This window comes from Rattus norvegicus, chromosome 19 (genome assembly GCF_036323735.1).
Source record: "Rattus norvegicus strain BN/NHsdMcwi chromosome 19, GRCr8, whole genome shotgun sequence".
Classification (NCBI taxonomy): Eukaryota; Metazoa; Chordata; class Mammalia; order Rodentia; family Muridae; genus Rattus; species Rattus norvegicus.
In genome coordinates, this window is record NC_086037.1 from 51,861,339 (window position 1) to 51,875,904 (window position 14,566).

Genomic DNA, 14,566 nt, shown 5'->3' on the forward strand with positions numbered 1-14,566 from the left:
TCCGGGCACCCATCATCCGGGACAGCAGCCAGATGGCGACAGTCGTTCGGTTTTATTAAAGCTCTCAAGTTCCACAGGTCTCTGCTTTATTCTAGGCAAAGCAGTCCCCCAACTGCACACACCTTCCCTCTCCAGAAGCCGCCGGCAGCGCCGTGCCCTTAGTCCGCTCCCCAGCCTGGGGACAGGGAATAACTGCCTATGGCTCCTCACTCGGTGGCTCGGCCGGCAGCGGCTCCCCCTCCACGGGCTCCTGAGGCAGCGGTTCCCCTGATTCTCCCTTCTCTGACCCGCTCTCGAGGGTCGCTGAAGCAATAGGCTCCAGGCTGCGCTGCTCCGCAGGAAGCTCTGGAGCTGGGGCCACGAGGTCCGGCACTAGCTCCTGGTCATCTAAACAGAAAACTGCCTCTCTCTTAGGCAAGATAAAGGCGAGAGGTTCCTGGATGGCGCTGATATTCACATGTCCAAGGTTTCCGTGCTTGGAGAGCTGGGTGGGTGAAATGCCTGACCAAGATGGTAGGAAAAACGAAATGAAAAAGAAAAAAAGTTATTAAATTCAATGCAGAGATCTCGGGGGGGGGGTGGAGGAAGGGGACACTAGGTAAAGAAGTGACACAATTGCATATTCCAATACAGCAAGAACATCTTTACTTTTTGAGATTTTTGTTATTTCGAGACGGTCTCACTGTGTAGCCCTGGCTGTGCTGGAACTCTGTAGACCAGGCTGGTCTCTTACATCACAGAGATCCTCCCGCCTCTGCCTCCCAAGTGCTGGGGTTAAAGTTGTGCCAGGCTAAAAGCATCTCTGTAATACAGAAACACAGTTAAACTGGAGTCCCATTGTAAGGCTGGGTGGAGCCAGAGCCAGGAGACACTCAGTAAACACTAGAGTCCAGGGACAGACCCAAGGGAAAGGCCTAGTTCAAAGTAGAGCACGGCTACCCTTAGGCAAGGTCATCACTGACCCAGTGCCTGAGAGAAGCTGTGCTTCCCCTAACCCCGCTCCATAAGAGATCTAGAACTGAGAGAAAATTTTATTTTTTACTGTTTATTTTTATTATTTTTGTTTGTTCTTTGTGACAAAGTCTCTACGTAACCCTGGTAGTCCTAGAACCTACTGTGTAGACCAGGCTGGCCTCAAACTCATGGCCACTTGCCTCTGTCTCCCAAATGCTGGGATTAAAGGCCAGCACCACCAAGTCCAATGAGAAAGACTTTTTTTTTTTTTTTTTTTTTTTTTGAGCTGGGGACCGAACCCAGGGCCTGCCCTTGCTAGGCAAGTGCTCTACCACTGAGCTAAATCCCCAACCCTGAGAAAGACTTTTTTTTTTTTTTTTTTTTTTTGAGCTGGGGACCGAACCCAGGGCCTTGCGCTTCCTAGGTAAGCGCTCTACCACTGAGCTAAATCCCCTGCCCCAAGAAAGACATTTTTAAAACCACTTCTCTGCCAAGCCTGGCGGCAACACACGTACAATCCCAGTCCTTAGGAAGCTGGGGCAGACAGACCAGGAGTTCAAAGTCATTTTCCAATACACAGTAAGGCCTGCCTAGGCTGTGTGAGACTCCTACCTTAAAACAAACAAAACCATGTCTCTGAACATTTTATATATATAAAAAAGCATACAACGGGTAGTTGAGGAATGTCTACCAAGGCATATAAGGTGACAAGACTTCTAAAGGCAGGTGCTAGTGATGGCTACCACCTTTGTATTTTTTCAGAAAGGCACTAACTTACGCTAATACACATGTTATTTAGTTACATGAATATAAAAGTTCTTACTTTATGTGTGTTTACTTTTTTTCCTTCCTTTCATTGGATATTTTTTATTTACATTTTTAAAGATTTAATTATTTATTTTTATATATTTGAGTACAATGTCACTGTCTTCAGACACACCAGAAGAGGGCACTGAATTCCATTACAGATGGTTGTAAGCCACCATGTGGTTGCTGGGATTTGAACTCAGGACCTCTGGAAGTGCCCTTACCCACGGAACCATCTCTCCAGCCCCCATTTACATCTCAAGTGTTATTCCCTTTCCCAGTTTCTCCTCCGGAACCTCCATCCCATCTCCCCTCCCTCTCCTTCTATGAGGGTGCCCACACACCCACTTCCTCCAACCTCCCCACCCTGGCATTCCCCTACACTGGGGCATGGAGCCTTGACAGGACCAAGAGGCCATCCTCTGCTACATATGCAGTTGGAGCCATGGGTCACTCCATGTGTACTCTCTGGTTGGTGGTTTAGTCCCTGGGAGCTCTGGTGGTCTGGTTGTGTGATACTGTTGTAAAACTTCTTACTTTTAAGAGTAGTGGTCCATGGGCTAGAGAGACAGCTGAGAGGTTAAGAGCACTGACTGCTCTTCCAGAGGTCCTGTGTTCAATTTCCAGCAACCACATTATATATCCCATCTATAATGGGATCTGATGCCCTCTTCTGGCCTGCATGCATGTGCAGGTAGAACGCTGTATAAATAATAAATAAATCTTAAAAAAAAAAAAAAGAGTGGTGGTACATGCCTATAATCCCAACCCTTGGAAGGAGCAGGATGACCAGAAGTTTATGAATGGTGTCAACCATATATAAAGTTCAAGGTTAGCCTGGGACTTGACTAGGCTGGGTATGGCACACACTTTTAATCCCAGCTACTTGGGAGGCAGAGGCAGGAGGATCTCTTGAGTTTGAGGCCAGCCTGGTCTACCAAGTGAGTTCCAGGATACATACTGAGATCCTGCCCAGTCTCAAAACAAAAAATAAGGGCTAAAGACATGGTTCAGTGATTAGAGGTCCTGAGTTCAAATCCCAGCAACCACATGGTGGCTCACAACCATTTGTAATGAGATCTGATGCCCTCTTCCGACAGGTATGAAGGTGTGCAGTCAGATAGAGCACTCACATACATAAAATAAATAAATCTTTACAGAGTTCCAGGACAGCCAGCGCTCCACAGAGAAACCTCTGAGGAGAAATCCCATATCAAAAACCAAACAAACAAAATTTTTAAAATGTTTCCGTTTTTTTTACCTAAAGTCTGGGCTATCTGAGCTGGTGGGAAAAGGACTTGAAGACAGCGGTTCAAATAAGGAACAAGGTCTTCCAGGAAGGCAGTGCAGAACTGGACAAAGATCTCATGCTCCCCACTGCTGAACACAGCCTCTTCTGCACGATGGAATGCTAGGATTGTTTTGGTTACCTACAAGACAAGGATGTTAAAAATCAACCACAGAGGAAGTGTGCTGCTGCTGTGTGGAAGAGCAGACTTGCAGCATGAGGAAAGTTCATTCACAGCGGGGGTCGAGGGGAGGGAGGTCTTTTAATCCCAGTGCTTAGGGCTAGGGACAGAGGCAAAGGCAGGCACAGCTCTGTGAGCTCCAGGCCAACCTGGTCTACAGTACAACTTCCAGGACAACCAGGGATAAACAGAAATCCTGTCTTGAAAAAACAAAGAAAATTATTCCAAACAGATGTTTAATTGCTATCTTGTTCAAATTCAGAACAATAAACACAATTGTGTCATTTCACTGGTAGATTTCTTTTTTTTTTTTCTCTCTCTCTCTCTTTTTTTTTTCCCCCAGAGCTGGGGACCAAACCCAGGGCCTTGCACTTACTAGGCAAGCCCTCTACCACTGAGCTAATCCCCAACCCCTCACTGGTAGATTTCTGACCCAATGGTTTGTGTTCTGTATGGTTCCCAGTTTTAGTAGATGGGGTGTAATTAAATAATTCAGGAGAGATGCTCTCCTGATAGCCTTGAGGAAGAAACAGCCATGTCGTGTGATGCCTGTGGCAGATGGCCTCTAGGAACTGAGGGCCTCAGTTCTGCAATTTTCCAATGGCACAGAATGGCACCGGATAACTGAATGAACCTCTAAGGGAACCCAGAATTCTAACTCCAACAGATGCCTGGACCCAGCTGACACCCTGAATATAGCCTGTGAGACTGAACACCTAACCCAGCCACTATACCTAGATTCCTAGCTCATTGATAGTAGCTGACATATATAAGGGATTTTAATCCAGCAACAGGGCCACTCTGGCTGGAATACAAACACGCCCTTATTACACATCTTTAATCCCAAACACTGAAGGTAAAGTTAGATTGTAGAACCCATGTTTGGAAGCAATGTTTAATTGAGAGGCAGACAAAGTGACAACTCAGAGAAAAATATGACAGAATAGGATATGCCCAACTCTCACAATAACAAAGAAAGAGAGATACTTAAGAGAGAAGGGGTGGGGGGATGGGCAGTTTTACAGTTGACAGTCGTACAGAGACAGGTTACAAAGAGAGAACAAGCCAGAGAACAAGGAGCCAGAAGATTAGAATACATTGCCAAGGGTTGGGGATTTAGCTCAGTGGTAGACTGCTTGCCTAGCAAGCGCAAGGCCCTGGGTTCGGTCCCCAGCTCCGAAAAAAAGAAAAGAAAAAAAAAAAAAAACATTGCCAAAGTTAGTATGAAGACAAGCAGAGCAATTCAGTCAGAAGCTGAGAAAAGCCAGTTTGAATCAGTCAGCAGTGGAGAGGAGCTTTGAGCAGAACAGCTGAGTTAGAGTTTGAGCAGAATCAGCCAGAATTCAGAAAGAGCTAGAAAGGGTGAGCTTATTTGGCAGTAAATCCAGAGGCTGAAAATATCCTAGATCTTTAAATAAGAGTATACTAGAAGCTTCCAGGACTAGGCCTAGGTTAGCAGATGTAGACAGTAAGCCTCAGAGAAGACAATTACATCAGGCAAATAAAAGATACTTTTACAGCTATCTGTTAACATTTTAAGCTGCTGAACTGGGGCTAGAGAGATGGCTCAGCAGTTAAGAACACTGACTGGGGGGCTGGAGAGATGGCTCAGTGGTTAAGAGCACTGTCTGCTCTTCCAGAGGTCCTGAGTTCAATTCCCAGCAACCACATGGTGGCTCACAACCATCTGTAATGGGATCACATCCCCTCTTCTGGTGGGTCTGAAGACAGTGACAGTGTCCTCACCTACATACATATAATGCATATAATAAATAAAATCTTTAAAAAAAAATCTGCTGAATTTCTGGAAGTTTAGTATCAAGCAACAGACTGATTGTCACAGGTACTGTACTTTATAGCTTCTTCCAGGATCACCCCACAAACGGTGATCCATCAGAGATCACGGTAAACCTCTCAAAGTCAGCAGATACCATGGTTATATGGACTGGTTCTATACAATAGCTTGACTGGCTGTTACCAAGGGCAACCCAAGGTAGCAGAAAATTACTCACCTTCATAAGGGCGTCCTCCAAGGCCCCAGTTACATCCTGTGCTAGGGCCACAGGGCAACAGAGACGTAAATCATTGAAAGCAACCAAAATGTTGTTGAGGAAGCAGGCGAGAGGTGGGAAGTCTAAGAGCACCATTGGTGGCTGCAGCGTCCCTGGCTGTGTGGCTGGCACTGCAGCAGGCATGTTGCTGCTGCCCAGGATGGCTGCAGCTGAGATGAGGGTGTATGAAGTCATCTCATCCTGGAATTTCTCCACAGCTTCTTCAACTGCTTTCTGGAAAGTATTGATTGCCACCCTCTGGAAAACAGGAGCCAACTGGCCACGGAAATCAGCCCCCACCCGGCTAAAGGACAGCCCAAAGTACATGCACTGTCCAAGCAGAGAGTCCAGGCGGCCACCTATACCCCGGTAAAGGTCGGTCTCCAGCACCTGCAGGAACTGTGAGATTTTCTGTAACACCCATCCATGGAAGATGGCACCCTCATTCACAGTGTACTGGCCCATGGCAGGTGGCAGCAGGGGGTCCTCATCTGAGAAGATGGCACGGTACTGTGTGATGATATCAAAGAGATGGACGCGGCAAGCCTCAATAGTCTTTGTGATATGGAAGTAAGGATCATCATTCGGGATGGCAGTCAGGATGGAGCGAAGCCAAGCGTCCCGGGCCTGAAGAAATTTCACCCTCAACTCAGCCTCAGTGAAGACATCCATGCGTCGAAGATAGCCAATGACACGCAGGCAGGCTGGGAGCTGGATGCTGGTCCTCAGCTGTTGGATCAGCTGGCTTAGCATCAGCTGCATGGACTGGCGAACTTCATTCACAATGCCCTGGCAATAAACACTGAGTCGTTTAACACTCTCAGAGAAATACTTTGGAACCCATCCTATTAACCCTGGAAGCCAACATTCTTGTGGCTTTCCTGACATATAACATGGTTTTCTAAAGCTGACACCTGCAGGTTTACAGAGATCTGATTACATAACTAGTTCTCCTGCTCAAAAATCGTCCTAGGATTTCCCGTCACAATCAACAAACTACAACCATTCATCATGGTCTCCAGGCCTGCCTGATTCTACAGCCCTACCCAACTCCTAAAGCCCCAGACTTACCTATCACAGTCCAATAACAGGGGCTGCTTTGGGACCCCCGAAACACGCCAACTTCTTCCCACCTTACCTGTTTTGCTGTCTCCCCAGATCTTTAAGTCCTGTTTTTTTTCTCATCATTAAGGTCTTGGAAAAGCCTTTCCTGACAATGATAGTGCAGCTGCACTCTAGTAACCCTTGCCAGATCTCCACCCTTGTACCTGGTTCTGTCTGTTTGTTTCTGAAATAGAATCTCAGATAGTTCAGCAAGCTTGCCTCAAACTTACTAAGCTGCTAAGGATGGCCTTGAACTCCTGACGGACCCTTCTGTCCCTTTCTTCCAAGTGCTGAGTTTACATACACACCCCACCATGCCTGCCTGGCTTTCTCTGGCTTATTTCTTCAGACATTTACCAATCTCTGCAATACTGTTATTTATTAATTACAAATTCTATTTATCAATTTATCAATTATATTCTCTAATAGAAGCTTCAATGAGAACCAGGGTCCTGAATGTTTTCTTCACAAGGTATTCTTAGTACCTAAGTGTCAGGCACATGAGGATCTTTGAATAAGTGCATCAATATCTTCTGTTCAGCTTACTGGCTGGCAGAAAAGATATGAAATATGCAAGGGTTTCTACTGAAAGGTTTAGTCACAATCACAGAATTAGCCATAAGATCATCAGTTGAGGGCCCTCTGGGCAAGTTGGCTACCTGGATAACAGGGATGGAGGAGTATTTCCTTTCCAGTCGCCGTACATAGGCTGCAAGCTCCAGTGCCTCTTCATAATAGCTGTTTCGGACACAGGTGTCCATAAGCTGGGGAATCTCTAAAATCTCCAGGATTTCCGTGTGCCGATTTAGAGTCAGGGTATTCATCCGGCGGTTGGAGCTGATCTCCTCAGCTTCCTTCACGAAGTTCCTAGAGCCAATCAGGAAAATGTGTGTCCTTACTGTTTTGCACAGCAGTTTGTAACAAAGCACTTACTGGACCCTGGGCTAGCTGGTCTACCTAACCTATTTCAATCTTCACACAGGGCTGGCTGTGATGGGGTACACCCATGGTCCCAGCCCTCCAGTGGCGGAGGCAGACCAGCCAGGGATACATAGTGTAACCCTATATAAACAAAAATCCTCACCTTAAACCTACAACTCCTATTACACTTGAGAAAACGTTTAAGTTGGAAAAGACTTTCCAAGGGGCTGGAGAGATGGCTCAGCGGTTAAGAGCACTGACTGCTCTTCCAGAGGTCTTGAGTTCAATTCCCAGCAACCACATAGTGGCTCACAACCATCTGTAATGGGATCTGATGCCCTCTTCTGGTCTGAAGACAACTATAGTGTGCTTATATATAATAAACAAACCTTAAAAAAAAAAAAAAGAAATAAAGGAAGAAAGAAAGAAAGAACTTTCCAAGATCACATCATTAATAGATGGCTTGCATGGGAGTCGTCATGATGGCTCAGGGGGTCAACAGTGCCTGCTGACCTAAGTTTAATACCCACATCCCTCCAATGGAGAGAGAGAACCCACTTGTACAAGCTGTCCTCTGACTTCCACATGAACATGGAATTTTAAAAATGGTTGATGGATTTGGATTGGCTGCATAGACTGTCACATTTAGGACTGAACTGCTCTAGGTCTCATAAAGAAGGACAATGTTATGGCAAAGTACTTGGCTTCTCTAGACCTGTCTTTTCATTGGTGTGAAAGTTCGAGACAGGCAGGATGACATGTACACAGGACCTCACACAAAGTAAACGTATGGAAAGTATACAAGTCCCTCACCAGCTAGAATTAAAGCTGGAGAGGTGGCGCTGTGATCACTGCTCTTGCAGAGGACCCCAGTTTAGGTCCCAACACACGTATCTAGTGACTCACAATCACCTAGTCCCAGGATATGTGACAACCTTTTCTGGCCTCCTTAGGCACATATGGTGCACAGACATATGTTGTTGTAAAAATAAAAGAAATAAAAATGCTGTCTTTTTTCGCTACTAGGATCAGCACTGCAGTGCCCCAAGATATCTGTTGGATATCTTAATTCTCAGTCAGCAAAGCGTCTCACCTACTCTGCTCCATCCCATATCACACTGCCAAATGCCTCTCTCTGAGCCTGGCAACACTCTCTCTACCTATCTAGTTCCCGAGGCAGGTTTCCATGCCAGAAACACACGTCCCAATTCCACAGCGGCCCAGTGTCTCCAGCCGCTGCACCTTCCTACATTCAAACCGTCACATAAAAGAACACACAACACAATAACCTTTGACCCAATTGATAAGATGTAAATGCCCAGCTAAACATACAAAGCCCAGTACACATCCATCCCTTAAGAACATTAATAACAACCTGTAAACAGAGTGGAATCTTAACTTCAGCTTCCATTTTCTCTCCTCCGAGACTACTACTCTCTGTCCCTCCTGTCTCCTCCTCTTCCTTCCAACTGGCAGCCGTCCTTGGGGCAGTGGAATTAGCATCATATAGATAACTCCAGGGCAAACCACAAGAGACATACATGCAAGCAAACACTCATACACATTTTATTAACATTCTTTTTTTTTTTTTTTTTTTTTTGGTTCTTTTTTTGGGAGCTGGGGACCGAACCCAGGGCCTTGCGCTTCCTAGGCAAGCGCTCTACCACTGAGCTAAATCCCCAACCCCTTAACATTCTTTTTAAAGATTTATTTTATATATGTGAATACACTGTTGCTGTCTTCAAATACACTAGAAGAGGGCATCAGATCCCATTACAGATGGTTGTGAGCCACCATGTGGTTGCTGGGAATTGAACTCAGGACCTCTGGAAAAGCAGCCAGTGCTCTTAACCGCTGAGCCATCTCTCCAGCCCCTAATAGTTTTCTAATAGAGCACTAGCCACCCTATAAGCCACACTCTTGCCCTAAGACCCTCCGGTCCTAATGTTATGTGCTGCTATATAACTTTCATTCTCCCACTTAAACTTTCTCCACTTTTCTATAATAATTTCAGAAACTAGCTTTATGAAGTTCTCAATCTCTTTTCAGACATACAGGATACAAAACCTTTTTTAAAAACCAAGCCTCCGGGCTGGAGAGATGGCTCAGTAGTTGGGGGCACCAACCTGCTCTTCCAGAGGTCCTGGGTTCAATTCCCAGCAACCACATGGTGGCTCACAACCATCCCTCTTCTGGTGTGTCTGAAGACAGCTACAGTGTATTCATATAAATAAAATAAATTAAAAAAATTAAAAACAAAAACAAAAAAAAAAAACAAGCCTCCGGGGTTGGGGATTTAGCTCAGTGGTAGAGCGTTTGCCTAGCAAGCGCAAGGCCCTGGGTTCGGTCCCCAGCTCCAAAAAAAAGAAAAAAAAAAAACAAAAACAAAAAACCAAGCCTCCAAAGAAAAACTGATCTGCTGGATAATAGCAGAACTAAGTATATTAGATTGAGGATCTAGAAAGGTAATATAGATTATAAAGGAAATGCTTTTTGACAACCTACAATGTCTTCAAATAGGATTTGTCAGCTTCCTATCAATGGAAGTTTTGAAGCTGAGCACCTCCAGCCCACCATGGGTGTGTGTGTGTGTGTGTGTGTGTGTGTGTGTGTGTGTGTCCGCGCGCACGCGCTCACGCGGGTGTGTGTGTATTTATATAGGGTTAACTATGTCAGGCCCAATGAACTGCCTCACACAGACTTTTTGGTTTGTTTTGATACAATGTCTCATGCATCTCAGGCTGGCTATGAATTCAATACTCAAACTAGGATGATGACCTTGCGACTCAAGTGGTGGGATCACAAATGTCAACATGACTGGCTGAACTTTTATTATCTTTGAATACAACAGCCTATGAGGGAGTTGGCTTTCAATTCTGACTTGGAAACTTACTGTGTTCTTGGACAAGTGACTTCACTTCGACTTCCTTGTCTGTAAAATAATGACGATACCTACCTAGATGGCTGTTGTGAAGTTTAAGTGGATTCATGAGGCAATCAGAAGAGAGCTCTGTGCACTACGTGTGGGTGACCTACGTCAGATACATTTATGCACCGCTCAGTATTAGGCCAGCCTCACCTGCAGCTCTGCTGGAAGCTGGGTAAACGGTCGAGCAGGTGCCCGAGGGACGCCTCCACGTCTCCAAAGAGACGGTGTATGCGCTCGGTGCATTCCGCACCGCGAATGAACGTCTTGTAATTGGCGAAGGCCAGGTCCCGCGTCTGCTGCAGCAGCTGGGCCCGCTCCTCCGCCAGGCGCTCCGGTTCGCGACGCAGCCGGTCCAGCCCGGAGCCGCTCAGCTCCCGGAGGTAGCGGCCCACGTCGGGTTTCTCACGCCATTGGGCCTCAGGGAAGCGGTCGCGGAATAGCGACGCCAGGAGTCCTTCATCTTCCACCTCCCCCAGCGCAGCTGCTGTGGCTGTTGTCGTGGCAGAAGCTGTCGTGGAGGGCTGGAGAGACAGAGCAGCTGCCATCTTTCCACGACACCGTCACTTCCTCTCCAGACCCGTGAGGGCGCTGTTTTCGCTGGTGGAAACGGAAACAGTTGGGAAACATTTCCTGTCTCTATGGTTTCTCACCTAGCCGACTTTCTGTCCCCAGAAGTTCGCCGTTAGGTGGCGCTAGCGCAAAGAACACGTAAAATTAGGCTAGAGAGGCACGCTTTGGTGTACCCAGGAAGTAGAGATAAAGTGACTTCCACTTCCGGCTCTCCAGGCACGAGGATCCGGAGAGCCAAGCTAGTGGGAAAATGAGGCCTTTGACTGAAGAAGAGACCCGCGTAATGTTTGAGAAGATTGCGAAATAGTAAGAACCCGAGAGGCGGATGAGGGACGGGCGTGCGGGGAGTGGGGATGCGGCACTGGGGCGGGACGGTTCCTGCTCAGCTGCCAGTCTTCTTCTTGCCCTCAGCATTGGAGAGAATCTACAACTCCTGGTGGACAGACCGGACGGCACCTACTGTTTCCGGCTGCACAACGACCGAGTGTACTATGTGAGGTGAGGTGATATGGGGCTTGGTGCTCACTGTGTATCGGGCTGGAGGCCGGCATCCATCAGTGGCCGTCACCGGGTACCTTCCTCCCACGCCCCTGTAGTGAGATGATCCTGAAGCTGGCCGCCAACATCTCCGGAGATAAGCTAGTGTCCCTGGGTACGTGTTTTGGAAAGTTTACCAAGACCCACAAGTTCCGGTTGCACGTTACAGCTCTGGATTTCCTTGCACCCTACGCCAAGGTATGTGGACCTGGTCTCCATTTTGCTATCCGGGATGAAGTCATGAATGGCGGCCAGATGAGAACAGTTTCTGACAATATCAGTGCAAGAAACTGTTTGTAGCTTGCGTTTGAACATGGTTAGGGAGCGTTATGGCTCCGAGAGGGCTGTGGAGCTGCATAGCCTAGTTGTCTACAGGAAAGCAGGCCTCCACAGTGTCAGCTGGGTATCAGAAAGCAGAGACAAGTGGCAGTGGTGTGGATGATCCTAGGGTCCAAAAAAAAAATTGTTACCTATTATGTAAATTGCTTGTAACCTAAACGTTGCAATGTAAAGTTGAGGATGGGACTCCATGGTGAAAGGTCAAAAATCGGGGTCCAAACAACTTAAAGGGAACGGTTTCGGGGTTGGGGATTTAGCTCAGTGGTAGAGCGCTTGCCTAGGAAGCGCAAGGCCCTGGGTTCGGTCCCCAGCTCCAAAAAAAAAAAAAAAAAAAGGGAACGGTTTCCTTCTCCCCACCGGTCTCCTTAAACACAGGAGCAGCCACTAATCCACCTGCAGAGATAGAACCTAGCATCTTTGTCTCTTGGCTTTTAACTCTCTTTCAGTATAAAGTGTGGATAAAGCCTGGAGCTGAGCAGTCCTTCTTGTATGGAAACCATGTGTTGAAATCCGGTCTGGGTCGGATCACTGAAAACACGTCTCAGTACCAGGGAGTAGTGGTTTATTCCATGGCAGACGTTCCTTTGGTGAGTAGCGGCCATTGCAAATGCCAAGTACCTACTGAAAAGGATGTGGTTCCTATCAGCACCTCTGAGACTGACCTTGGCCCCTACACATTTCTCAAAGATATAACTGCTTCAACATAGGTTTTTGGTTTTGTGTTTTCTGTAAATGAGCGAGTGTCTGTTCTTTCAATTCCAGGGTTTTGGGGTGGCAGCAAAGTCTACCCAAGACTGCAGGAAAGTGGACCCCATGGCAATTGTGGTGTTCCATCAAGCAGACATTGGGGAGTACATACGCCATGAAGAGACGTTAACTTAAGATGGCCATCCCAAGAACATTTTGCTGTGTGAGAGGACTTAGCTTTGTTTCCTGTGTGCCGGCCATCATGTTAAATCTGGATAACACTGAGATATGCAGCTTGGATTCTTATCAACAGAAATGGCTCAAAAATAGGGTTTCTGGCCCTCTAGAGCCAAATGCAGGTGGATCACAAGGATAAGGCCAGCTCAGGCTACTTGGCAAGTTCAAGGCTAGCCTGGGCTACCTAGTGAGGCTTGTCTCAGAAATCTAAAACAGACAAATCAGAACCTATGAGCATTTGTGTGAGCAAATTGAGTGTTTCTATTTTATGTCTGCATCATCGTTGATTCAGAAGCCTTGTTCTGAGTGACGGTTTCTAAGTTACTTCACCGAGGACAGGGATAATCTTACTGTTATCTGTGATAACTCTTTTCCAGGCTTATAACAGCACAGTGGACTTTCTAATGTTTGTTAATATTAAAGTTAGAAACAGCTATATAAGGACAGTAGGCCATGCCTATGGTTTTATATATGGAGTTTAATAAATTGTAATGGTTTTATTTTCTTTATATGTGTAATTGTTTTGTCGGCATGAATGGATGTGCACTGCATATGTGCCTGGTACCCAAGGAAGTCAGAAGATGGCTTCAGATCTGGAACTAGAGTTACTGGTTATAAGCCACAATGTAGGTGCTGGGAATTGAACCCAGGTCTTCTGTGAGAACAATGGTGCCCTTTTTTTTTTTTTTTTGTTCTTTTTTTTCGGAGCTGGGGACCAAACCCAGGGCCTTGCGCTTCCTAGGCAAGCGCTCTACCACTGAGCTAAATCCCCAACCCCCAACAACGGTGCTCTTAACCACTGGCCATCTCTCCAGCCCCTAATAAATGTAATAGATGCAGTTTGACTATTTTTCTTTTTGGTGAGCGGTGTATAGTGTGGAAGAATCTACATTCAAGCCTCAATTCTGCCACTTGCCGGCTGGACAAGTCACTCTGCTTAGACAAGTTTCTTTTCTTCCTTTCTTAAAAGAAAAACAAAAACATGAAACTGCCTTGGAGAGTGGGGCAGAGGCAGATGGGGCTCTGTGGGTTTGAGACCAGCCTGGAGGATCTACATACGGAGATCCTGGCCAGCCTTAAAATACAAACTCAAAACCCACAAAACTGAAATAATACCTCTAGTCATCAATGTAACAGTAGTATTCAGAATTGAAAGTAACAGTTGGAAATCACCCAGCCTAGGATCTCGTAAACAGTAGAAATGCCCTGTCTCAGAACAGAAAATTGTGTGTGCGTGTGTGTCTGCGTCTGCGTGGGTATCTTCCACGGATATCAGTGTCCTCAGAGGCCAGAAAACAGTGGGGATTCCTTGGAGCTGCCCATTGTTGGTGATGGGAACCCAACTCTAGTCCTCTGTAAGAGATTGCTCTTTCTTTTTTTTTTTTTTTTTTGGTTCTTTTTTTTCGGAGCTGGGGACCGAACCCAGGGCCTTGCGCTTCCTAGGTAAGCGCTCTACCACTGAGCTAAATCCCCAGCCCCCGAGACTGCTCTTTCTTAATTGCTGAGCCATCTTTCCTGGCTGTGTTGAAATACTTTTGTTACTTTTTTATTGCAACAGTTTATTCTAACTATGTATCCCTGACAGGCATAGAATGTGCTGTGTAGCCCAGGCTGGCCTGAAACCTGGATCCATCTGATTCTGAAGTTCTGGGATTAAATAGGTGTACCATACTGCCTCAAACCCCCGTGTGCCCTAACCCCCACCCACTTTGAGACAGGGTTTCTCTGTAGACCAGGCTGGCCTCTAACTCAGAGATATGTCTGCCTCCCACATGCTGGGGCTAAAGATGTGCCCACCATGCTCAGCTTCAGAATAATTTCTTAATATCTGTTTTTGCCAGTTTAGGGGGCATTTTTATTTTTTGAGACAGGGTGTTAACATTATATCTAAATTGGTCAGAAACACTATGAGGCCCAGGCTGTCTTAACCTCTCAAGTGATGATGGTATCATAGGTCTGTC

General features: G+C 46.4%; 2 protein-coding genes across 2 annotated transcripts; one reads left to right on the forward strand and one right to left on the reverse strand.

Annotated features, from left to right (window-relative positions):
• Window positions 1-37: 37 nt before the first annotated feature.
• Window positions 38-10,788, reverse strand: Cog8 (component of oligomeric golgi complex 8). The gene is made up of 5 exons (NM_001106182.2): window positions 10,386-10,788; window positions 7,045-7,252; window positions 5,243-6,070; window positions 3,023-3,191; window positions 38-501 (listed from the first exon to the last, which is right to left on the reverse strand). Exons 1-5 carry the CDS (start codon window positions 10,778-10,780, stop codon window positions 197-199), a joined length of 1,905 nt encoding a protein of 634 aa, NP_001099652.1. The 5' UTR covers window positions 10,781-10,788; the 3' UTR covers window positions 38-196.
• A 179-nt stretch (window positions 10,789-10,967) lies between these two features.
• On the forward strand, window positions 10,968-13,110 carry Nip7 (nucleolar pre-rRNA processing protein NIP7). Its single transcript, NM_138847.2, has 5 exons — window positions 10,968-11,111; window positions 11,217-11,303; window positions 11,402-11,540; window positions 12,128-12,268; window positions 12,444-13,110. The coding sequence occupies exons 1-5, from the start codon at window positions 11,056-11,058 to the stop codon at window positions 12,561-12,563; spliced, it is 543 nt and encodes a 180-aa protein (NP_620202.1). The 5' UTR covers window positions 10,968-11,055; the 3' UTR covers window positions 12,564-13,110.
• Window positions 13,111-14,566: the final 1,456 nt, after the last annotated feature.